We start from the raw sequence: 24,212 nt of genomic DNA, 5'->3' as shown, positions 1-24,212 counted from the left end.
CCCAGGAAACGCAACCTGAAAACCCTTTGGCCATGTCATGATGGACTTCACTGAACTCAATACTTCTGAGTTTCCCTGATGGTCAGAGATGCCGCCGTCTCCCACCACCTGTCTGATGTAAAACCTGCTGATTGGGGATCAACAACTCAGGACGAAGCACTGGCAAACGCTGGCAGCGACCCTCCTAAGTGCTACTCATCATGAATACCATGGTCAGAATTGGTGAGAGGGCCAACTGGATCCATGGCAGCCCCTGCAGGAGAATCCCATCACCACATGCTGTTCCCTACAGAACAGCACCTGATACCTTTGAGTGTGCACTTATGCTGCTCAGGTACTGGTGTATCACAGGTCCCTGAGAATACACATACATGAGCCACATCCACACGGTGGTGTAACCAACCCTGACCAGACATGCACACAAACATGACTGGCAGGCTGACATCAGTCCTCTGATGTGTTTTGTTATTGTTGTCATTCTTATGTCTGCTCGGTTCGACGTGTCTCCTGTGTCCATTCCTACCTTGCCATGTTTGTTTTTCTTTAAAGCAAAGTGTGTGGTTGTGCACACGTGTGTGTGTGTGACTGAATTCCTTCTTGCAAAAATAAAACTCTCAAAAGATAACTGTCAGTTGACTTCTTTTATTTAATGCTCTAAATTTCCTCAACGATTCTTGTTACATGAATGAAGCTCAGCTTTACTTTTACACCCTGCAGGTGTTTTTGGCTATGATGAGTTTGTTCACGGCTTCAGGGTTTATTTTTATTTATTTATTTTTTTACAGGGTGGCTGTAGCTCCGGAGGTGGAGGCATGATACTGACCCCATGTTGCATCGATTGGAGTGTGAATGTCGACATTTTTCCCCTCAATAAAATGCTTTAATCATGTTATCACCCATCACTACTCACCAGTCACAAACTATGAGGCCCTGAGCACAAAGAGAAATTTAAGGTTGTGTTTGGTTCGGACACTTCAGGCCTCAACATGCTTTAAACAGAGAATTACTCTAATACTGGAACCCTCTTTTAAACCATCACAAGCACCACATCCTGCTTGTTTAAAGCACACTGACTTTAACATGTTAACAGCAACAACAACGGGAGACAGTCTGAAACAAAATGAATAAATGAATTAAAAATAAAACCAGAACTAAACAAAAACATTTCAAAAACCTATTTAAAAATGAGGATTTCTTTCAGGCCCGAGTTAAACTAGAGTGAACACTTTGTGATATGTTCTTTGCTCAGGAGTCAGCAGGTGGTCTCTGAATGAATCCAAAGCACAGATAAACACATGACAGCCTACAGACTTCTGACACAGAGACCCGTCTACCACACATTTATCAACCTGGTCTAGAAACATTTAGAAAATTCAGATCAAAATTCAGAGCCGAGGACTTCAATTTCAGTAAACTCAAAGTGAAATCGACTCGGCTTGGTCTATGTCCTGGAAACCTATCATTGTGGGGTCTTGAGGCAACTGTTGTTGTTATTTTGTCCTGTACAAATAAAACTGAATCTTCACTTCTAATCCTTACGTTTGATCAGTTTTGAATGTTTCACACGAGGAGAAGATCACTGAAGCAGTACGTGCTTTCAAATGTGTACACCAGCTGTTCAATATAACCTCAATATAGTTAGCAGCTATAACCAATCAGAGGTGAGCAGCCCTCCAGCAGGTCCCACCTAAGGTCAGTGTCCGTGCTGATTGGTACGACCAACAGCAGCTCCTTGTGTTGCTGCTGCAGCAGACGGAGCTCAGACCCAAACTCAGGTCAGTGCTTAGAGTGTTTCCAGTTCCAGGTTAGAGCTGCCATCTGTGACACACTGAGCCACAGTTTCACTGCACTGTGTGTCGTGTCTTTGTCGTTTAGGCCAAATTAAACAAATGAACATCAGGGGACAGCTGTAAACATGAAACCATGTGTCTGCTCTGACGGACGTCAGCCTGCTTTTCTCCTTTTTTACTGTAACTTACCTGTTTGGCTGTAAACATATTTTGTGTCTTTAGAGCTTGCCATAAAGACAGTAATCAGGACAAGCACTGCTTGCCTTGTCAAATCTAACAATAGACATAATTGAAACGTACCAAAGTAAAGCAGTCATAAAGCTCCTGGCCTGTCAGTGTGCATCCAGCCTTCACGCTGCCATCTTGTGGCCTGGGTTGGTACATGATTCTGTCACATCAAGCTTTAGGTAAACATGCCTGAGAATAAGGATTAGACGATGAGAGGAGTATGACCAGGAGATGAAAAGAGCAGAGCAAAGTCTTATTCAAGGGACTCAAAGAGGCCTCCACAATGCTAGTTCAACCAAAGTCATCCTTACACTAAAATATCCAGAGGGTAAGCTGTGCTGCTGGCAGGTACCAGCTACTCACTAACAGCTCAAAGGAAACACCAACCAGCTCACCACCCAGGACTGGGCCACTCACTGACAGCTTATATACTGGTACTGCTGGGTGGCTGATTGCTTTATCAACCCCAGCTGTGCTCTGGCGAGATGGGTACGACGAGACACAAAGCCCTGCTAGAGCTGTGACAATGTTTGGCATTTTATATAAAATATAGTAAATCATTTTTAAGAACTACTATAATAAAGTCTAAAAGATATCAGAGGTAGGGTAAGCCTCCGATGTTTAGGATCCTAGCAGCGTCCGGGTCAAAGTATATGAATACCAACCATGATGTGTTTTCAGCCAATGAGCAGTAAGCAGGATGCAGAAAGTATGAATTCAAACGAAAAGCGACTCTGACCCTTGATAGTATCCATGCTGCCTGCATGTCTTTAGATCAGACTGCTCCAACACTTTTTTGAAAGTAGCTGTTGGTAAGAACTTTAGCCTTGAATTCAACGATGGGCTCATCGGGCACAGCCTAGCCTTGCTGTAGATCAGTAATGACTTTTACAAAAAGACAAGCAGAGACCATGAAAACTGAAAGCAGCTTGCCTCCCATGCTGCTCTCCCGTCAGTTTACTGTGAAACACCAAAGCTTTATCTACAGATCTAAGTTACACCCACAGTTTCAGGCACACCTCGACTTGAGCTGTTGTACTTGAAGTTTAACACACTGCATTTTTTTGTACATGTAGCAATAATTGTAGTGCTTTTCATGGTTTGTCAGAGCAGAAAAACCCACCAAAAACAGGTGGGACTGACTTTATTAATGACTGAATTCAGCTTGGGTTAGCAAACCTCCTTGTGCCCGACTCAGCAGGACAGTTATTAGAGACACTGTTGCCATGACGCACAGGGAAAGACCAGAGGTCTATCCACAAATCAGTGCAAGAAAGCCTCTCAGGTACAGCCATTTTTACTGGGAGATGAAAATGCCCCTGTGACTGAGAGAGCTTCACTATCTGCAGAAAACAATGGCTGCTTTCAGCAACAACAGCTGACTGTGGCCACAAGATGGCAGTAACGTAAAGAATGGATGCAAACAGGCACAAAGTGATAAATGAGACGAAGAGAGCTCAGTTTGCTTGGCTTAATGTTAATGTGTCTTTGTAGACATGGCACAACTGTCTTAGTTTATAATGAAAAGTGTCCTGACAAACACACTCGTGCTTCTGTGTGACAATAATCACAGTCAGGGTGGTGTCAGGGTGGTGGTCTGTCCTGATAACACTTCAACAACAGGCTTCAGTGACATGAGAAACTCATCCACACACACAGAAGCTTCAGCTGCTGAAGCTCGAGTCAGATATGGCACACACACACACACACACACACACACACACACACAGGTAGTTGGTCCTGTTTGTCAGCTTTGTCTTTTTTAACCGTGTTGGAAAACACACACACAGAGAATAAGTCATGTGACTTCACTGCTCCTTGCCAACACTGACACAGACACACAAACAGTGACTGGCAGCAGCTTTCTTGTGACAGAGGAGCTGAGGTCAGGAGCTGTCAGTGTGAAGCAGACGCTGAGTAAGCGGCAAACACTGCAGTCACAGCTCACTACTCACAATCACTTCAATGGAGCACGATCAGTGAGCTGAACATGACACGCCCACAAATCAAACTTTGACAGTGCCTCATTTAGTGATGGGTCACTCATTAGTCATTGACAGTGATCATCCATCATCCTGATGGGAATGGTCTCTTCCAAGCCCCGCCCCCGGCACAGTGTGAAATCGTTCTGGCAGCACACACAGGTTTTTGTCACCTGTTGTATTTGAGGAAACTTTATTTGAGTTCAGTCAACACTGCAGGTGTAGATCTGATAAGACAAAGACAGTTAATGATAGTATTTGTAAATGCACAGTTCTGTGATCAAATCACCGAGCCCCAAAAACACATCAGCAAAACCTTTTTCAGCCAGTTTCTCAGTGTGCCTCGTGTCCCTTTGAAGCTTCGCAGCTCACAGTTACAAAAGTCTGTGCACAACACTTATTAACAGTGATTAACATTAAGTATTCTTTACTTATTCAACATTAGCAATTATCACAATTAGAAAGTACAAAAAAATACCCACGTTGACGCACACAGAATGTTCCCATTGTTCAAAAGTCTACAGTGCGGAGCTCAAACTGCTCACCCCCAAAAAGACAAGACTACTTTTACAACTGGTTAGCATGGACCAGTGGAGCCAGTTATTTGCAGGGACACGTACAGGATTGTGGCATTCGTGTTGTAAAGACACAGGAAGCTGGGAAACAGGAAAGCCCCCTAAACAACATAGGACAGCCCAATAGATGCCTGCTTCTGCTTAAAAACCCCAAACCAAAAACACCACGTAGCAAAATAACACTTACCATTATACTGTGTGGAAAGTTAGAGCGGCTGCAACAAGCTTTAGGTCGGTGTGAGGGACACATGCGTTAGACTGGACATGTGAACTTTATACAAAACGAGAGCAGCCAGCAGAAACTAGCTGCACAGACTGCTAAGGAATATGTTCCTGTGGTGAGAGGCGGCCTGCAACATGAAGATCTGATTAAGAGAAAAGGCAACATGGCCACCTCATCACCTGCAGTACAATACGCAACACTTAAGGTGATAATTCTATCGAGGAGAAAAAAATCCTCTCTCTGTACCACTGAAGAAAACTCAATCCGCGCTGCAACATCTGCCATCACTTTGAGAGAAGCCGCTTTACATTTTTCCCTTAGTGTTATTCTTTAACCACTGTCAATGAGGCAGCATTCACAAATCACATGTTAGCATATGTGCAAGCATACGGGTCAAATCACTCGCAGTAAAATAAGGCTGAGGTCGACGGCCAGAGTTTTGCTTCTGAAGTACAACTCCGGCCAGTTTTGTGGCAAATACTGGGGAAACCCGTTTGACTGGTGCAAGGGTAAGGTACACAAGTTCTGCACTGTATCAAATCACAGTAGTGGTTTAGAAATGGTGCCCTGAGAAACAGCACGAGTACTGTGGGTCACCCTAAACCCCGGACCAGCTTTCAACAAGCGGCGTGTTTGTGTCTGCACACTTAGTCAGCAGCACCCCGACATCTTTGAATAACTGTAACAGTCCAAATGTCAAAGTGTAAACCCCTACGAGATCGAAAAATGCATAGGTTAAAACAGTATGTTCATACAATAGAAAACAAAATGATTAGAAAAGTAGAAATCCACACCAAGGCACAGTGATCTCATCACCAAGCCCCAGTGAAGAGCAAATTTACAACAACACCTTGGTAACAGTCACTGATATTGGGCTAGATCACCCCGCCCCCTCTCCAGTGTGGGAGCAGGATACAGGGACACTATAAAGGATGCTCAGGAGTGTGGGCGTGGCCTGAGAGAGTGAGGATTACAGGTCATTTACATGGGTCTAAGGGCTGGGCAGGAAGAACTCAGCCACAGTGGGCTGTTATAAGTTACAGTGAACACGCTTGTTAAGCAAAGAGAAGCACAGGGGGGAGTGGCCATAGTAGTGGTTGCTTTAATACACAGTCAAGTTCAACAGTGAGGGGCAGAGCCAAATCCTGGGTGGGTGAAAGCCGTGACACTGTCCGCTCCTCCTATGGCTGCTGACACTGCAAGCCATGTTCCCTTTGCCTCCGCCCTTCCCTGCCGCGCTCCCTCACTGCAGCATCAGCTGCTTGAGGTTGTCGTGCAGGATGGTGTCCTTGACATCACGGAACACCAGCCGGATGTTTTCAGTGTTGATGGCTGTGGTGAAGTGGTGGTACAGAGGCTTCTGCTGCTGCAGAGGCTTCTGTTGCTGCTCGCGACGCTTTTTGCGAAAGCATTCCACCAGGAAGCACTGGACATCTGCCAAACTCAGGGGGTCACCAGAGAACTCGGGGAAGTAGTCTTTGATGGACACTTGCTTCACCTTCTCCCCCAGCAGGTCCGTCTTGTTGAGGAACAGGATGATGGAGACATTGCTGAAGACCCGGTTGTTGACTATGGTCTCGAAGATGTTTAGTGACTCGCTCAGTCGGTTAGTCTGCCGGTCTTCCATGAGCACCTGGATGTGTTAGAACACAGACATCTGGATGAAAAACAGCTCGATTCAACCATGTGGAGCACAAGTAAAACAGCAGGATTTCTAGGCAGGATGGCAGCAGCGTGCACTGTGATGGAGCCATGCAGAATGATGGTTTCATGGGCATCTATCACTAAGCCTCTAAACTTCTAGGGAAATCAACTTTGACGTGGTTTTGAAAAGTTGAAGCCTGAAATATGATGTTCTGTTCTCAACATTTTAATGATGGTAAGCCAACCTACCAAATCTGAGCACAGAGTGAGGTTAAGGCAGACTGTGGAGTCCAGCCAGAGCGCTGCAGGTCAGCTGAGATCTACAGATGAATCAGTCTCTATGTTTGTCCACACCAGCTGTTGGCTCAATCGGTTCCTTCATGCATATCCTTACTGGCATGCTATTTAACTGCATCTCCCTGCATGGAGCTGCTGCTGCCCTGCAAGCTGCTTTGCAACACCTCCTCTCCCAAACACCTCCATTTATTGTTAAACATACTCGTTATGTAATCAGCATCACTGCACACCACTGTTAGACTCAAAGCTGCTTCAATACTGAACAAAAAACATCCCTAAATGACATTAACCAAAGTAAACAAAGCAGGACACTTAGTGAAGTTTTCCTTGGGAAAACAGCAGCAGACAGAACAGAGGGTTCAAGACAGGCTTTCCAATCAATCTGAATTCAGTAAGAAGACAAAGATTAAACTAACTGCTGCTAGTTGAATCTTTGTCTTCTTACATGCAGAGCTTTTAGCCAGGTTAGCATACTGAGCAACACTCTGCTTCCACATAACTCACCTGGTCGTACTCAGAGGAGGACACAAGGAAGAGGATGGATGTGACCGAGTCAAAACATTCAAACCAGCGCCGTCTCTCAGAGCGCTGCCCACCCACGTCCACCATTTTGAAAGGCACATTCTTAATTTCAAAATCATACTCGTGGATGCCTTTGGTGGGTTTTCTGGCCAGAAGGATGTCCTGCTGGCTGGGGAGGTAGTCCTGCAAGCAGATAAGTATTGCAGTGTTTTATGCTTTTGTCAAGATTTACATCAAAACGTTGAAATTGACTGTTAAAGTTGCACTGATCTACTTAAAGAGTTATTTAAAAAAAACAACCAACAAAACCACTACTGTCTTTAAAAGAAACTCGCAGAGATCAGCTACCAAAAGAAAAGATGACCTCCATCCCAGTGTGCCAATCCTACAGTCCTAAGGCACTGGCTTTAAATTCCATGCATTCTTGTAGAGGCACATCAACCAGGACAACCCACAGCATGCAGAGCCTTTAGGAACTGGGGACAAATGTGACCCACCCCAGGGGCCTGCCCAGCAGTGGGGTTTGATTATAGTGAACTCACCCCCTACTGATGGACAAATCACCCCCCATCCCCAGACTGTTTTTGCCCTGTGACACACATGCCAATTAGAGATGGACCGATCCGATATTACGTATCGGTATCGGTCCGATACTGACGTAAATTACTGGATCGGATATCGGAGAGAAATAAAAAATGTAATCCGATCCATTAAATATCAAAAAAGTACCTCAGAAAACTTGCAACACGGCGTAACTCGGCTCATAACCGTAGCACGTCGGAGCAGTATGCGTCACGTGATGGAGCGGCTGTGTGTATTTGTAGCCTCGCTACCAAACGAGCATTTCATCTCCGAGGAAGTTATCCCAGAGAGAAGTAAAGCAAGTGTGTAAGTTCATCTCTGAATGTTTGTAAAGCGTTCCCATGTTAAGCTTAACAACCAACATATGGAGCGACTGCCTCTTCTTGCTGCTGCTTCAATCATGAAACTGATCAATGATCAGCTTTTCTGTCGCGAGTCCGTCTCTCTTCTTTGTGTTTGGCCCACTTTGCACCAGAAAGAGGAAACCAGCGGCTGAACAACAGCAGCATGTTTAAGCTTGATAAGCTGTTGTTAGAATGTATTTAATATTACTTTCTACACCAGGATCCTTTTCTACGCAGCTGACGGCTGGTAACTGTGCAGGGGCGGATCTAGCAAAGTTTAGCCAGGGGGGCCGATAGGGCATGAACAGGGAAAAGGGGGCACAAAGACATACTTTTCTTTCTTATTCTCATTTAAAATGTCTCGCTTTTAATAAATAATTATCTGAATCTTACACCCAAAGTTTTAATCTGATGTAAAATGTATAGAAGTCCATTACTGTATATAGTAACTGTTAAGTCTAATATACCCTAGTAAGCTATAGTACTTTTTCCTTTGGGAAGGTACCATCTGTGCAGTCTGCAATTCTGTTGAAGAAAGATGTTGAATCTATTTAATTATTCTTGAAAAATAATTTATTTCTGTGCATTTTTTTTCACCCTGCATCAAATTAAAGTTGATTACATCGATTAAGCATCATGAGGTGGAGGGTGGGGGGTGGTTCCCTATTTTTTTTGCTGGGAGTTTGCAACCCTATTAGTTAGGTTGCTTAATATTTCTGCTGAGTAGTCTTTAAAATACCAGAAAAGTGAGGATGGAGTAGGTTTAAGTTTATTAGATTGATCAGTGTTGCTGAACTATGAAATATTTTGGGTGCAGTGTAATTTTTTACATTCAGGTATAACAGAATAGCTTTAGTGTTGTTGTTTATTTAAACTGGAGTATGAACTTATACAAAATGCAGCAAGATATTAAAAAAGCAGTTTTATTGATTAAAAAACACACTATATCGGATTCATATCGGTATCGGCAGATATCCAAATTTATGGTATCGGTATCGGACATAAAAAAGTGGTATCGTGCCATCTCTAATGCCAATAGGACTGAGGAGTTCCTCGAAGTACTCCCACCACTGTCCACACTCTCAGCACTCAGCGTCTCCCTTCAATGAAGAGTGGCATTTGATTTTATCTCATTTTCCTTTTTTGTTTTGTTTTTTTTTTCTTTCCTTTTTTTTTTTTTTTTTTTTTTTTGCTTTAAGTTTGTTTTTGGTCAGGGTTTTTTAAAATGGCAGAAGGTTTCACTGTCACATGGTTGCAAGCTAACCTGTCCTTTTCTTCTGGACTTTTTGATCGTGGCTCAAGAGTTGGGAGTTCGTCTTGTAATCGGAAGGTTGCCGGTTCGAGCCCCAGCTTGGACAGTCTCGGTCGTTGTGTCCTTGGGCAAGACACTTCACCCGTTGCGTACTGGTGGTGGTCAGAGGGCCCGGTGGCGCCAGTGTTCGGCAGCCTCGCCTCTGTCAGTGCGCCCCAGGGTGGCTGTGGCTACTATGTAGCTTGCCATCACCAGTGTGTGAATGTGTGTGTGAATGGGTGGATGTCTGGATATGTAAAGCGCTTTGGGGTCCTTAGGGACTAGAAAGCGCTATATAAATACAGGCCATTACCATTTACCAAAGTCGTCTGACGTTTCGCTGTCAGACACAAAAGGCTGCTCTGTGGCCCTTAAAGAACTTTTAGTTTTATTTATGCTCTTTATCTAAAAGACTACAAAGTACTTTTGATCTTTACACGGCTCTGAACTGCAGGAATATCCAAAGAGAGTGGCTAAATAAACACACTAACTAATGCCACACACCTTACCAGACCTGGAAAACACAACGTTCTGGGATTCACAGTTAATCTCTGAAAGCTAATGCAAAGAAAATATCAACAATAACCTCCCAGATGAGACCAGACATGTGTTTTCATAGTGTGGAAAAATCCCACAGCCTTCTGATGTCCTTAGATGTTGTTTGTTTTTCCACATTTGAAAACATGACCTTAAAAATCCAATTATGGCACATCAAAACTTTGGAAGTATAATCTGATGTTCTGCATTTCATTTACAGGTTTACTGCTATCAGCAACATCAACGCACAATTACAGTGCATGAAAAACTCTTTGCCCCTCCTTATGATTTATGTTTGCATGTTCAGCTCATTGGACAGAGATGACACAAAACGCAGTTTTTAAATGATTTCTTTTCTTTCTTTCTTTCTCTTTTTTTTTTTAAACAGGGAAAAACTAACAAACACGATCAGTGTTGATGGATGAATGGGTGGATGGATGAATGGATGGATGAATGGGTGGATGGATGGATGAATGGGTGGATGGGTGGATGGATGGATGGATGGATGGATGGATGGATGGATGGGTGGGTGGATGGATGGATGGATGGATGGATGGATGGATGGATGGATGGATGGGTGGGTGGATGAATGGGTGGATGGATGGATGGATGGATGGGTGGGTGGATGGATGGATGGATGGATGGATGGATGGATGGATGGATGGATGGATGGATCGGTGAATGGGTGGATGGAAAGCCCAGTTCAGTTTCAGTGCCAGGCCACGTGAACTGAGGTAAGACATCTCAAAGTAACTCATCATGGCACAGTCCAGCTGAAAAACAAACTCATTCGTCTCTTAGAAAGTCACAGCTGGTAGTTTGAAACTGCTGAGTTAAGCTCTTAGCAGTTTTCAGTTTTTGGCTAAAATCGTCCACATGTCTGAGACTTTGTCCCTAAATGTGTACAATAACACACTTGTTGTACCAGTGACAGAGGTTTTTCAGTTAAAGTTGTGTTACTACACTTTTATTCTGTTACTGTGTGTTTGGGACTTACCGACTGTCCGAGCTTTTCCAAATTGTCCAGGAAATACTTGACCGACTCCCCCTGAAAGAGAAAGAGTGGAGATCCATGTCAGGCATGACACATGAGACCCTCCTCTGCATGGGAGGTAGTCGCATTAACATCATTTACTTAATGGGACACCACCCATCCAATTCTTCCCAGCAGAAGAACAGACTTGGTCTGAGTACTCTACACTGACCAGCCACTTTGTTAGGCACACCTCGAGAGTACTGGGTTGGATGCCTTAAGTCTGTCCACAGTGGTATCCACGACGTGTCAGTGCATCTCAGAGGTGCTCGACTGCACAGGAACCGGTGACTATGAAGGCTGTTTGAGTACAATGACCAGTTTGAGATGACCTGAGCTTTAAAACAGTGTGTTATACTGCTGGAAGCAGCAAGCAGAGGACGGGCATGGTCAGCAACAGCTCTCTAGTAACATTTGCACTGATGCTCAGTTCCCCACTCCACTACACCACCAGTACAGCAGACTGGGTGAGAGAGTTTACACAGAACAAAAACAGATCAAACCACGACCGTCTGATGAGTAAGGTTACTCCAACCAGCTGTAGCTCAGGAAGGAACTACAGAGCTAACCTGAACAAAATCAAAGAGCTGGTGAACATCAGGACTTTAAAGATGTGTTAGAGGCAGGAAACATGGCCCAGCACAAGCTACATAACAAGGTCAGAGCACAGTACTAATGAGAATGTAGTCAGCTAGCAGTTTAATCCATGTGGCAAAGAAGAAGATCTGTGACATGTTTTCAAAGGCAGGCCTCTGAGTGTGAGCGTGTAGGCTCTGTGAGGGAGGGGTCGACACAAAGGAGCCACCAATCAGGATTTAATAACAGAAATCAGACAGCAGACTGTGATCGACAGAGAAAAGTGAGACAGTATTCCTGTGGATTATGCTGCAGTGGATGTTCATGTAATGATAGCTCTGAACAAATGTCATAATCTGAATGAAACAAAGTGAAGTATATTCATATCAAACAAGACTGGACCCAACATGTTCACTGGGGCTGCAGCTAACCATTATTCTGACAGTCGATTATTTTAATAACTCATCTCTGCTTCCTGTGGCCAAGCCTCCTGTTCGAGGCTGCAGTGCCTCACACATGAATATCACCCAATTAGAACAAAGATCCAGAAAACGTGTGAATTTGAAAATAAAATGAAGTCCTCGGCGTTGGGTTGGAGGTTCACTGTTCAGCATGAACATTAATATTAATGTGAGGGAGGAAAAAGACACACTAGGAGCCTGTTTACTGTGGAGCTTCACTCATGAACAAAGTGAAATGGTGTAAAGCAGCAGAAACATTACTGTCCAAACATGAAGATCAGCGAGGTACCAACTAGGGCTGGGCCATATCATACCGTTCACAGTAATACCGGTATAATGTTGGGCAATAGAATATGGGTAAAACGCGCATGCACAGTGCCTTTGTTTTCATACGCACATGATGGAAAAAGCATGGCGGCAACGCAGAATGAGAAGAGCGAAAGCGGATCGTTGAGTGAAACGGATGAACCAGAACTGGTTTGTAAAAATGCTGCAACTTCAGTGGTGGAACTGGTTTAGCTTTCGTCCGTCAGATACACAACAAAGCACTATTTTTGGTAGAGCATGCTAGCGCGCCGTCGTTATTACCATGTTGTTTGGAAAATACGGCACACTTAGAATCAATCCTTTGATTTTTCTGAAAATACGACTTTGCTAAGCTACGACACCGTTTGATGGATTGTTGGAGCATTACGGCTATCGTAGGCAGGAGCCTGGCGGAGTGATACGTACTGTGCTTCAACATAATATCACCGTACTGTGTGTGTATAAGCTCTTTTTAAGTTTTGTGGATATTATACATGGTTATGCTGAGGATATGTCGGCCAGTTTCCACTGGAAATGCCTTTTGGTTAAACTGTCAGCAAGGAATTTGCACTGTTACATTTTTATATAACTTTAATGCACATGAAAAACAGCTGCTTGTTTAAGTGAAAATACATTGATGGGGTTTTTTTTGCACTAATAAAGTTGTGGAGTTGTAAAGTATTTTGTCTAGTGTCAATTATATCATCAGTTATATCGCTATCGCAAATTTTCAAATATATATCGTGATAAATATTTTTGGTCATATCGCCCTGCTCTAGTACCAACACAGCACAGTAACGTCTCAGGTGTTTGTCAGTGCTGCAGTCGTGCTGTGGTGGAGGGAAGCTCCACTCTGCACAGTCTGTTTCTGGGAAATGCTTTCACATCTATTCTAATCCATATTCCCCTTTTCTTTTAGAAAAATACATTTAGCTGCTTTTAGACTCTGATGCATCCACAACAGGTTTTTATAGCCAAGCTCATGGATTATGGTGACGAATGGTTCCAGCCCTTATGTTACAGCTAAACATGTCAGAGAACGATCAACTGCAAAGTTTTATTGAACAAAAATGTTTTTTGTTTTATGTTTAAACAGCAGCTTGAGCAGCTGAACAGTAGAAACTGTCCATTTACTGTGACTGCCTGGGAGTCAGAGCCAAAAAATAATACAGTAACTGTACAGCCCAGTTCAGCCAGTGATGCTAAACCCAAACCATCACAGCTTTGTTGGTGTCTACCAAGCCCTGTTGTAACCTGCAGGTACGCAGCACTCAGACTGCATCTTTGCAGGTTTCCTCTGTCATTACTGTCTCAAGCCATGGATCCATATTACTAAGCACTGGAGCCCTTCCCCTCTGACCGTGGGCGGGGGCACACTCAGGCCTCCTTTATCTATTCTCCCCGTCTTTATCTAAAAGCAAAGCTGAACCATACAGCACCCTCAATCAGCAGGCAGTGGTTTCATCTGAGGTTGTGGGTGGCATCAGAAGAAGATGGTGGCTTCTGATTTCTATTGAAACTCCCATGAATAAGGATTCAGCTGTGTTTGTGTCATCCAGGGTAGATATGCAACAGTCAGCCTCACTGCAGAGACCGTGGCATGTGGAAACCTGAAAAACTGGAACTACCTGTGTGCTGCCGTCGTTTTCCAACGGTGTCGTGGGTTTGGTGGGTGGTTTGACTCAGTGAATGCAAACATCCTTTAACCCTTTCACCATAGTGGTCACTACAGTGGACAGCTATTCAAAGGCTGTTTGTGTCAGTGTTGATGGTATACCTGCACATAAACCACTACACTCTGATGTGTCGCTCCGTACTCTGCCACCCACTGGTCCTTTAATGCTACGACAGATGTTTGACGTGTGTCATTGTAATTATTGTTATTTAACCCTGTCATGCATGAATTATCACGACCTCAATCAGGATTTTTATTCATCTCTTCATGACTGAAGATGGATAAAAATACTTTAGAAAAAAAAATCCAGACTGAGGTTGTCAGAATTCCTGGATGACAGGGTTAAATAATGATTTCATCTGAGTGTTTGGTGAGAATACAAGTTAAGGTTTTTTGGGTGTCACATGACAGCCGACTGGACTTGAGCACGTTCACTCACCAGCTGGAACTCCCTGCGCCGATCGTAGGCATTCTGGATGCCCTGGTCTGCCCACAGGGCCTTGATTGATGGCAGGTAGTGCTGAAAAACTTTGGGCTCCACCATGCCGTGACCGTGAGCCATCGCCGACCGAGTGTCAAATGCCATCATAGTGTTTCCATGCCGCTGGTTGGACGGGTTACCCCATGGGATGTGCAGTTTCTCTCTAGCATCCACCAGCACTCGAATGCCTGCAGACAGTGACAAAAACACATGAGCGGTCTGTGTGCTCGGCCAGATGAAACATCTCTTTGTGGGCTCTAAGTTACAGCTTCATAACTGACTCATCTGCATATTACTTTTACAATTTATCCATTTGACTTATAAGATCATTAAACAGAACATACATGTATGAAAACATGTAAGTGTATTTGTTGTATACTTCATGACATAGTTTGGAACAGGGATAACAGCAATCATGAAGACAGGATGTTACCGTCTCTTTATGACATCTTATGGTCTGTGAGATTACAGCGAGCAACATCTCCAAAGTTACACAAAAATCAGGAAGCTCACAGCTGCCAGTGTTTGGATGAGGAAAGCATCTGGAACCAACCATGACACAGGTGCTGGGGAGGGAACAAAACCAGCAGCTCTGTAATAATCCCAGATTTCTGATATAAGATCAACTCTTAGACCTTTGTTTGAAAAAGAAGGAGACCGAAACACCAGTGGGGGAAATTGAGACGCTACTAACATGTTTGTCTGCATTTACTAAGTTACACAACAACAACAACACAGCAGCAGTCCTAAATATCCTCCTGTTTTTCCTCATTTGATGATGATGAGTCAGGAACACCACTCCCCGTGCAGGCCCACACATGTCTGTGCTGCCAGTGTGCAGTTTTATGGCGATGCAATATGAAAGCATAGCGAGGCAGACTGAGTCTATTAGGAATCAGATAACAATGATGATAAACTTGATTGGTGCAGCTATCAGTGCTCGCTCTGACCATCGCTGAGCCAGGCTGATTATTACTAATAAACTGTGATACTTTGGTAACCATGGTTTCAGAAGCTGCCCTGACAATGAAGCACATGTTATTATTTGGGAAAACAACATTGGATGAGAGATTAATAAGATTAGAGGATGTTACACTAATGCTGTTTAAGCTTCTGCATTACTGAGGTCCACATCTTTATCAACATCATTGTTCTGTTTTATTCTTCCGTACGTTTTGTGTGCTTAACTACTTCTGCAAATCAGGACTGTGCTCTTACTTTCATTTTTGTAACTTTTGATGAATTTTTCTTCAAATGAAGAGAGAAACTCCTCTTCAAACCCACTCCACTTTGAAACTCAGCCAGTTCAGCAGACTTGGAGCGAGAGGAAAACTTTACACAGCTCCTCAAACTATTAAGGTGTTATATCTTAATATAATATCTTTGACGTTTTCAAACAGTGATAGTTTAAGTTTAATAAAGAATTTTGCCTCCACTGTGTGATGACATCACCTGCTCTAAAAACTGAGGGTGGACGATAATCTGACAAAAGCGTCTCTCTCTTTCACAGCCAAACATGCATGTATAATATATGCAGCTATGGCTGCTCTCACTAAGTAAGGCTACGTTCACACTGCAGGTCTTAATGCTCAATTCCGATTTTTTGATCAAATCCGATTTTTTTGTCTGCTTGTTCACACTACACATAAAATGCGACAGCAAACGTGCTCTAGTGTGAACGCTCAAAGCGGCCCGCATGCGCAAAAGAAGACGTCACACACAACGCGCTCTGTTTAGACCCAGAGCAAACAGTATTGTTTGACTGATGGCCCTTAATATAAAGACTTCGGACTTTACGTTTCCCAATTTTTGCTTAAAATTATTTTGTTATTTACATAATAATGTAAATAACCTAATAATGATCCTTATTGCAGTTTTAGAGGAGCGCTGCTTCAAAGGATAATCTGCAGATTTCTGTCAGAATCTGCAGAAAATACAGTACAAATAAAATGTTCACGTTGTCTTCCCAACAGTTTCACTGGATGGCCAGGAAGCGTTCGCGATGTCTTCTCCGGCGCTGATAATTGGCGTCTGTCTTGTGTCAGTGACGTAAAAGACGGATTTAATGCGACATGACCGTTCAGACAGCAGTCGCTTTCTAAAACATCGGATATGTATCGGATTCAGGACCACATACGAAAGTGACCCAGATCGGATTTGTGCCGTTCACACTGTCATACCATGATGGGTCGCATAGGGTCAGAAAAATCGGATTTGATGCGCTTTCGCCTGCAGTGTGAATGTAGCCAAAATGACCTTTATAAAAACACAGTGATTCACAGAATTTAAACTAGGACACTGTCTACATCTGCATCCACAACAGTGTTAGCTGTTCTCTGCTCCTGGGGCCACTGTTTCAGTGGTACAGACTCAAAAACACGTGTCGTGCTTCAGTAACATGTCGTTGTGCTCACACTGTCACAGGTTTCTCAGTGGACCCACAGTGTGTGTGCTAACTGTTTGTATCTCAGCAGGGATTCCCTCTGTTTGGGCGGGAAACAAGTAAACAGCCTAAGGATCACACATGGGCAGCTCCTGATTGGTCAATTCAAATTCAGCACCTTCAGCTCAATGACTGTATAAAAGATAGAGACAGTGATTCAGACTGGCATAGAAACACAGCGGTGCACGGGTGTGTGTGTGTGTGTGTGTCAGAGGGGTGTTTACAAACTGCCACCAATCAGAAACCCTGTCAGGATGAACTGTGTGTCAGATCAACACAGTTGCAGCAATATTTTTGTATTATTCTGTATTCTGGCGGTTTTATAGTAACAGGCGTCATTACCTCATGTGAATAATTCCAAGGGACCACTGGGAGTTTTTCCACTTCCCTGAGTTTCTGATCTCAGGCTGACAGATCAGGGTTTTGTTGGTTTCTCTTTTTTCTGATCTTATTTACATTTTGAACTTTAACATCCAGACTTTGTGTTTGTGACAGTGAGCCACAGTCAGTGTCCCTTTGGCCTTTCTGACTTCCTCCTCAGACATGATTGTTTCATTTATTTAACATCGTCACTACTTTCTACACTCCAGCTCAACAGATTGCAGACTGCAGGCAGCATGTAGGAGCCTGGGGTTCACAGTCTGTAAGGTGGTAACAACAAGATCAGCAAGTACGCACGTTTCATATATCTGACTGTGATTCTGCATAAGCACAAGGGACAACACTTCATGTGGTAGAAATGGCAGAAAACTAAACTAGATGAACAATCATGGCGGACAGCTATTCTTATATGGACTGGGTAATGTGCTACAAATGAAATGATTTGAAAATGATCGACCTATAGAGGACTAAATTCAAAGACAACCAAACATGGCCTCCATGTGCTGGTGTGCATGCTACAAATGACGCGATCTGGGCATCACTCAGGTCCAGCCTGGTGCCGTTAAACGGCCTGAAACATAACTCTATAAGATCTAGGTTAGGGGAGTGAGGGGGTCAATGGTATCAACTGCATCATTCTCCAGGAACTGCCTGATACTCCTGCCACATGAAACTGGGTACTGCTGCACACAAGGAGGACCCACTGTACCAGCGTAGCTAACCGACAAAGGCTCCCATGATGCCATCCCGATACCTAATGGCCGTCAGGCTGCTGTTGCCTAGGCTGCAGAGGTTCAATGGATGTGCCTCCCTGCAACATCACTGACCCAACACCAGACCAGTCACGCTTAATGATGTTTCAGACCTTTCCACATCTGTCACACGTGCTCAGGCTGAACCTGCTGTCATTATTATGTGAAAAGCACCGGGCACCAGTGATGCAGCTGCCAGCTTTGTTATTCTATGACAAATACCAGTCGGGCTCCAGTCACACCAGTGGGCTGCTGGAGATCATCTCAGCACCTGTGCAGACTGAGCTCAGTCTGTCCTCATATTGTGTATTTCCATTGTTCTACCTCTCCGACCTGTCTTCCCCATGTGATGTTTGTGTAATGTATGTATGATCGGAAGGGTAAGTTGGCGCTGGTTAGGCCGGCAGGCTTAATTGATCCCAAAGGATCAATAAAGTACAATCAATCAATCAATGAACAGTCATTTTGCTTCCTGTCTTTGTGTGTGGTGACGCTGCCTGAACTCTGCCCATGGTCCAAGTCCACCACAGGTACTGTGAAAAGAAAGAAAATTAGCCGCTGCACCTAAAATCTTTGAATGTTAGGGAATGTCGACACTTCACGTATGTGAACTCTGTTTGACAGAGGTCACATTCAGAAGCATGGAAGTCACATGTGCATATTGAACCATTATTAGCAGACTGAACATCTCTGGATCAGTAAAAACTCCCACATGTGCATTAAGTTAAAGGGGTGCCATAAACTCACTCTAATGAACTGTATGGCACACTGACCTGAACGTCATTGTGACATTGTGCTAATGCTACCTGTTCCCCTCTGCAGGCCAAATTTCCTTGGTGAGATACTAACACCAAGTTGTTCTCCGATGCATCAGCTGGACAGTGGAGCGGTGACAACGTCAGACAGAAAGCACTGTGTGAATGCAACAGGCTGTGTGAAGCCCTTTGAGTAAAGTCCATTTGCCATTTACCACAATGTGTTCTCTGGGTGTGCTCAGGTCCATACAAAGATGAAATCTGACATGTGGTGGTGGTCAGAACGGGACTTTTACAGAGCCATCTGAAAGTAGTAGCAGCACTGCAGACAGATGGGACACCAAAATCAAGTATGCATTTTGTTTTTAAAGGGTTGTTGCTGAACTTTTTAATTCCGTCTTGGACGCATGCTCCTTATCTATTACTAACAAAGGCCAACGTAGGTCCCAAGCGGCCCTGTATATAATTATTCAGGCTTTTGGGGCTTTAACATACTCATGAAATTTTGCACATGCGTCAGACCCGATGAAAATGTAAGTATTTTACTGGCTTTGAACATTGGTGATTTAAAAAATGGCTCTAGAGCGGCACCACAGCAAACATTTATCATTCGCCAGGAAATTTTAATTTGCCGTCATTCACACATACACTGTCCAATCCTGACCAACCTTCTCACGTGTGATGAGTCCACACCCCTGAACACATTTCAACTGCCATATTTGACAGTGGTCACAGCACCACCCAGTGGGAACAGGAAATGTCATGTTTTGCACTTTGGGCTACAGTTTGAAGACGGGTGACGTCAGCAACCTCAACTTTATCCAGGAAAGCCTTCAGAGCTGGTCTTAGGTCACATTCAAACCTGACTTTTCATCAGAGGTCATGACCCTGGCAGCATGGACTCAGAGGGGGACTTGAGGGGCTTAGAAAACCTCATTATGCCTGGCACACACCTCCTATGTGATGAAGCCATTCATGTTTTATAGTCGCTGTCGTGGAATATTGCACACTGTCTCCAAGCCCCACCTACAAAGTTTCAAAAAGCAGCTGCTGCACTACGTTTCATCTGTGAGTCTGACATTGGGCAGCCTAATGTAAGACAACAAGGCGTAAAAAAGTCTCAACAAAAAGAACCAACAACATGAAGTCAGCCATTTTTAACTGAATGTGTAATTTTGGTGATATTTTCAGATCTTGTATTTTTAGGAACTCCTCTGAGGGATTTGGTCAGATCCATTATCTTCGTACAGTGTAAAGACAGTGGTGACGTTAAATTGCAAAGCGAGTTTTCGTGAAATCGTGTATTCATGGTGGGATGACAAATTTCGATATTTGGCCATCCAGGATGAAATTGCTAATCCCTATTATAAGAAAGTTGCTTTAAGAAATCACTCCCAAACTTGATGGTCAGAGTCCCACCCTCACAAGATTTATATGCCATCTGTCAGCAATCGTTAGAGCGACGCCTGGTAGAAAGAGGAAATGTGCAGCAGGTCATAAGAATCCTTCAGTCTTGATGAAACGTTAAGGAAGTAGGACGGTGTAATTCTTTAAAGTAGGCTTAGTTAGTTAGTTAATGCTGTTTATTTCAGGAAATACCCTGAAATCAACGTATGATCTGTATCAACATGAAACACATGTGAAACCACAGGTCTGGAGCACTCGGAGCTCCAGTGCCTGCCACTGTGTCTCAAGTTTGACAAGTTTAAAGACGTCACTGAATAAAACCTCCTGTATGTGGCATAATTATGTCAGCTCAGCTAACAGTAACCTATTAGATAAACGTGATTTAAAGCATGGTGCTGTGATGAGCATAGCGCCACAGCAGAGACATGATCTGCCTCACTCTACCACATGTGGCAGCCCTGCCTTTGACTATTGTTTGGTCTGGAACTGTCGGTCACAGTTTGCTGTGCTTCTCCACAAACAGCTCGTTTTTTCCTTTCCTGTTAGGTTGCAGGTTGTGAGATTTCACTTATTCAACAATGTTTAAAGAGATGTGTATGGTCCTTTATATGTTTTCATTTATTCATCGATTATCTATAGAAAGTACCAATGAATACCTTTTGCATCTGTTGCAACCTAAACTGCTGACTATTTTGGCCAACAATTAGAATCTGGACACAGGTTTACTTCAATATTTGATTACAAAAAATGACTTAATATTTATATTCAAATTCAACAACAAAAACAAACTTCCATTTTCACTTATAAAATGTCATAAATATGATCAATCTGCGACTAGAAATATGTTAAGACGAGTTGAAATGTTGGCAAACATCCCCAGAAAGCATGAAAACCAGTTAAGCTGGAACAAAACGGCAGCTCTCGCATGGGTGGCCCTGCAGTTCTTACAAAAACTTTCATGACAAACCACACAAGGCAATACTTCCCATAATACAGCATGCTCACGTCTGCACTTTTATCGCAAAGCAATGAAAAACTGGTGTGGCTCGCAAAAAGACATCGCTGCAAAGCGATTATGTAACACTTAGAGGCTTTAAAGTAATAAACAACACACCCAGTGCACTCTAAATAAACTGGTTCCCTTTTCCTCCACTTTGTCCATACACACGGACCAGTCTGCATGTTTTTGACTGAACAAGAGAGCAGTAATCATATGTGAATATCGGCGAAGCTCTTAATAATCATAAACGATAAAGTGCTGCATTCAGATCCACCATGCAAACACAAACAGCAGAGGCGTTTCTTGGTTACTCAACAAGCTAACCAGACTAGCTTGGTCGAGCACAGAAAATCGGTTGAACAGAAGCTAGCATGGCGACCAACTTCCCACTTGCTACTCCTGCTACAGCCACATCACTACAAACGTCGGAACAAACCTATTTCAATATGTGAAAAGCAGTCGGTATAATGTCGGCTTACCTTTAATAACATTACTAAAAATCGTAGCCCTGAATTCTTCTTTGGCCTTCTGATCGAAGTCCTGCCCATGAATAATACGCATTTGCTTGAGGAAAGTGGACTTGCCGCTTTCTCCCGCCCCGAGCAATAAGATCTTTACCAGCCTTTTAACATAAGTCTTGTCTCGATGAATACACTTATCTATCTCTTTAGATTTCCGCAGCTGCTCTGCCTCGCCGCTTGTAAGGAGGCAGTTGGGGAAAAATGCAGATAAAACGGAGCGGGATGGCAGGAAATCCGCCATCTTTGAAACAACTTCATCGATACAGAGGGTGGATGGGGAGGGCTGAGTCCACTGCTGCGTTCACGGTCCGTAGGAATCCTCCTCCGAACGACGTTTGGCTTGTGTGTTTCAGCTGTCACAACACACTCCATATCGTGACACTCAGTTTTGATTTAAAATGGACGTTTTCTGTAAATGATGCCCTTCTTGGCACATTTTTCATGGACACTAATTTACAATACAGCGCAAAAATCTTGAAAGTATAGTAATATAATTTCCAGAGGTGGGTAGTAAAGAAATACAAATACTTTGTTACTGTATGTAAGAGCCTTGCAGCTGTAAGCAAACTCAGAGACATGGCAAGAATGAACTCAGAACTGACTCGTTAAACTTAAATCATCCTAATAATATTAAAACACTCAGAAAAGTACAACATTAAATAAATAACTAAATAAACTTGATTCATGTGTGGGCCATTGAGTCTGTCTTGTAGTCAGTCCAGGCAGTGCACAGTTCAGTCTGGTATTGCAGTCTAGGGCGACTGCTCGGTCTACCAGCAGCTCATGTTTGGCCCCTCTGGTCTTGCCTATCCCTTTCTATGCCCAGCTCACGCATTGAGAGCATTGACTGTAGAAAACATGGACGACGCGACAGCTCCCCAAAAATGAAGCCAAAACGTCTCTATCGCCCCCTGGTGTCTGGCTGCAGTATAGGTCATAAACCCCGCCTCCTCCATGTTAGCGGATGGGACTGGGGTCAGACTAAAATAAATTTATTCTCCTTAGATAATTTTTTTCCAAAGATTCTTTCTTTTGTTATCAATAGTTCTCATCATGCTGATTGATGTCCAAGGGGTCTCCTTTCCCATAAGTTTGATTCTAATTCCTACCGCGGTGATGTTAAATTGGGGTGAAACGTCATCATAGCAGCTTTGACTGGCAGCTGCAGTCACGGAGAAACTTGCGTATCTGTGTTCGGGAATAGCAGATTGAGCGTAGGCTCTGAGAGGAGGGCCAGCGTTTACGCTACGAAAACACGACCGAGTGTTTTAACCTGACAGCCTGAGGTGTTCTTCAGTAAACTGGACAACCCGACAGAAGGACCCGAGGCCCCGCTGCACTTTTTCGGTAAGTTAATCGTGTTTGTAAGCTAATCCGTAACTACCGTCCTTAGCTAGCTCCTGAGACCTAGCTAGCTAAAATGAGCACTCGGCTGTCAGGGTTCGTTTAGCTAATCTGTGCAGGTGAATGAATTTACTAAAGAAATTAAGAGAAACGCCCCGGGCTACTCAGTCACTAATTACTGTTACTGTACTTTTATTACAAGTATTATACTGTAAAAGCAACAGGCTGCACGCTGCTGCAGAGCTGAATATTAAATATGTGCAAACAACAGCATGTTTTCAGTCTCTTGCCACATCTGTAAAGACAGTAACATCTTTTTTAAAAGCTTGTACTTCAGTAACTCCTCATTAATCAGGAACTATGGATTAAAGTACTGTAGTGTACTGTAATACTGAAAAAATGTAAGAGAAGAACTTCAGATCCTGAGTGTGTGAGGACAGAAGAATCAGCTTTATTTCAATTTTGAGGGATAAAATTTATATTTGAGTTTGTGATGGTTCTGTTGTCTTTGTGATTACAGGAGCTGCCCTCAGATTCAGACAGCACCACCCAGTGACAGCAGACAGATCATCCAACATGTTCACATGTTAACTGCAAAATGAACTGATGAAAACAGTGCAAAGGTTAAAGTACCACACGTGCTGTAGTGAAAGCTGCAGCTTTAGTGATAAAGTTAAAGACAAAAAACAAAAGGATTAATCACTCATGTAACTGTGTCACTATATATCAGCATTAACAGGACCTCAGTTTGTATCTCAGACCTGCACAGCTTCCGTTTTAAACACTTGATGTACTCAGCTGCATGAAGAGCATATGAGATTTTCTCTGGCACAATTAAATAAAACCTGATGAAGGTCAAAGGTCGTCACTTGTATGTTGAACTACAAACTTGTCATCTGGAATTCTTTCACAGTTTTTTGCAGATAGTGTTATTTACCATAAAGTGATTCAGAGTTATTCATACCAGAGTAACCAGAGAGGATCATATATTTTTAAATATATAACTTTCTACAGGACTGAATATAATATCTTTATGTAAAAGTCTGGAGCCTCTGGGGGGTA

At 43.4% G+C, this 24,212-nt stretch overlaps 1 protein-coding gene across 1 annotated transcript; it reads right to left on the bottom strand.

Moving 5' to 3' along the window:
- Nucleotides 1-626: 626 nt before the first annotated feature.
- On the bottom strand, nucleotides 627-22,098 carry gna13b (guanine nucleotide binding protein (G protein), alpha 13b). The gene is made up of 5 exons (XM_003456869.5): nucleotides 21,765-22,098; nucleotides 14,506-14,735; nucleotides 11,013-11,063; nucleotides 7,244-7,444; nucleotides 627-6,431 (listed from the first exon to the last, which is right to left on the bottom strand). The coding sequence occupies exons 1-5, from the start codon at nucleotides 22,045-22,047 to the stop codon at nucleotides 6,042-6,044; spliced, it is 1,155 nt and encodes a 384-aa protein (XP_003456917.1). The 5' UTR covers nucleotides 22,048-22,098; the 3' UTR covers nucleotides 627-6,041.
- Between the last annotated feature and the right edge of the window lie 2,114 nt (nucleotides 22,099-24,212).

The sequence above is a fragment of the Oreochromis niloticus genome, linkage group LG4 (genome assembly GCF_001858045.2).
Source record: "Oreochromis niloticus isolate F11D_XX linkage group LG4, O_niloticus_UMD_NMBU, whole genome shotgun sequence".
In the NCBI taxonomy this organism is placed as follows: domain Eukaryota; kingdom Metazoa; phylum Chordata; class Actinopteri; order Cichliformes; family Cichlidae; genus Oreochromis; species Oreochromis niloticus.
This window is presented reverse-complemented; position numbering and strand designations above follow the sequence as displayed.

Excerpts from the sequence above, each read along its gene's own strand:
- gna13b (XM_003456869.5), bottom strand. The coding sequence starts at position 22,047 with ATGGCGGATTTCCTGCCATCCCGCTCCGTTTTATCTGCATTTTTCCCC. Across the intron at positions 7,445-11,012 it reads TGGAAAAGCTCGGACAGTCG|GACTACCTCCCCAGCCAGCA; the intron begins GTAAGTCCCAAA and ends ATCTGCTTGCAG. Across the intron at positions 6,432-7,243 it reads CCTCCTCTGAGTACGACCAG|GTGCTCATGGAAGACCGGCA; the intron begins GTGAGTTATGTG and ends TAACACATCCAG.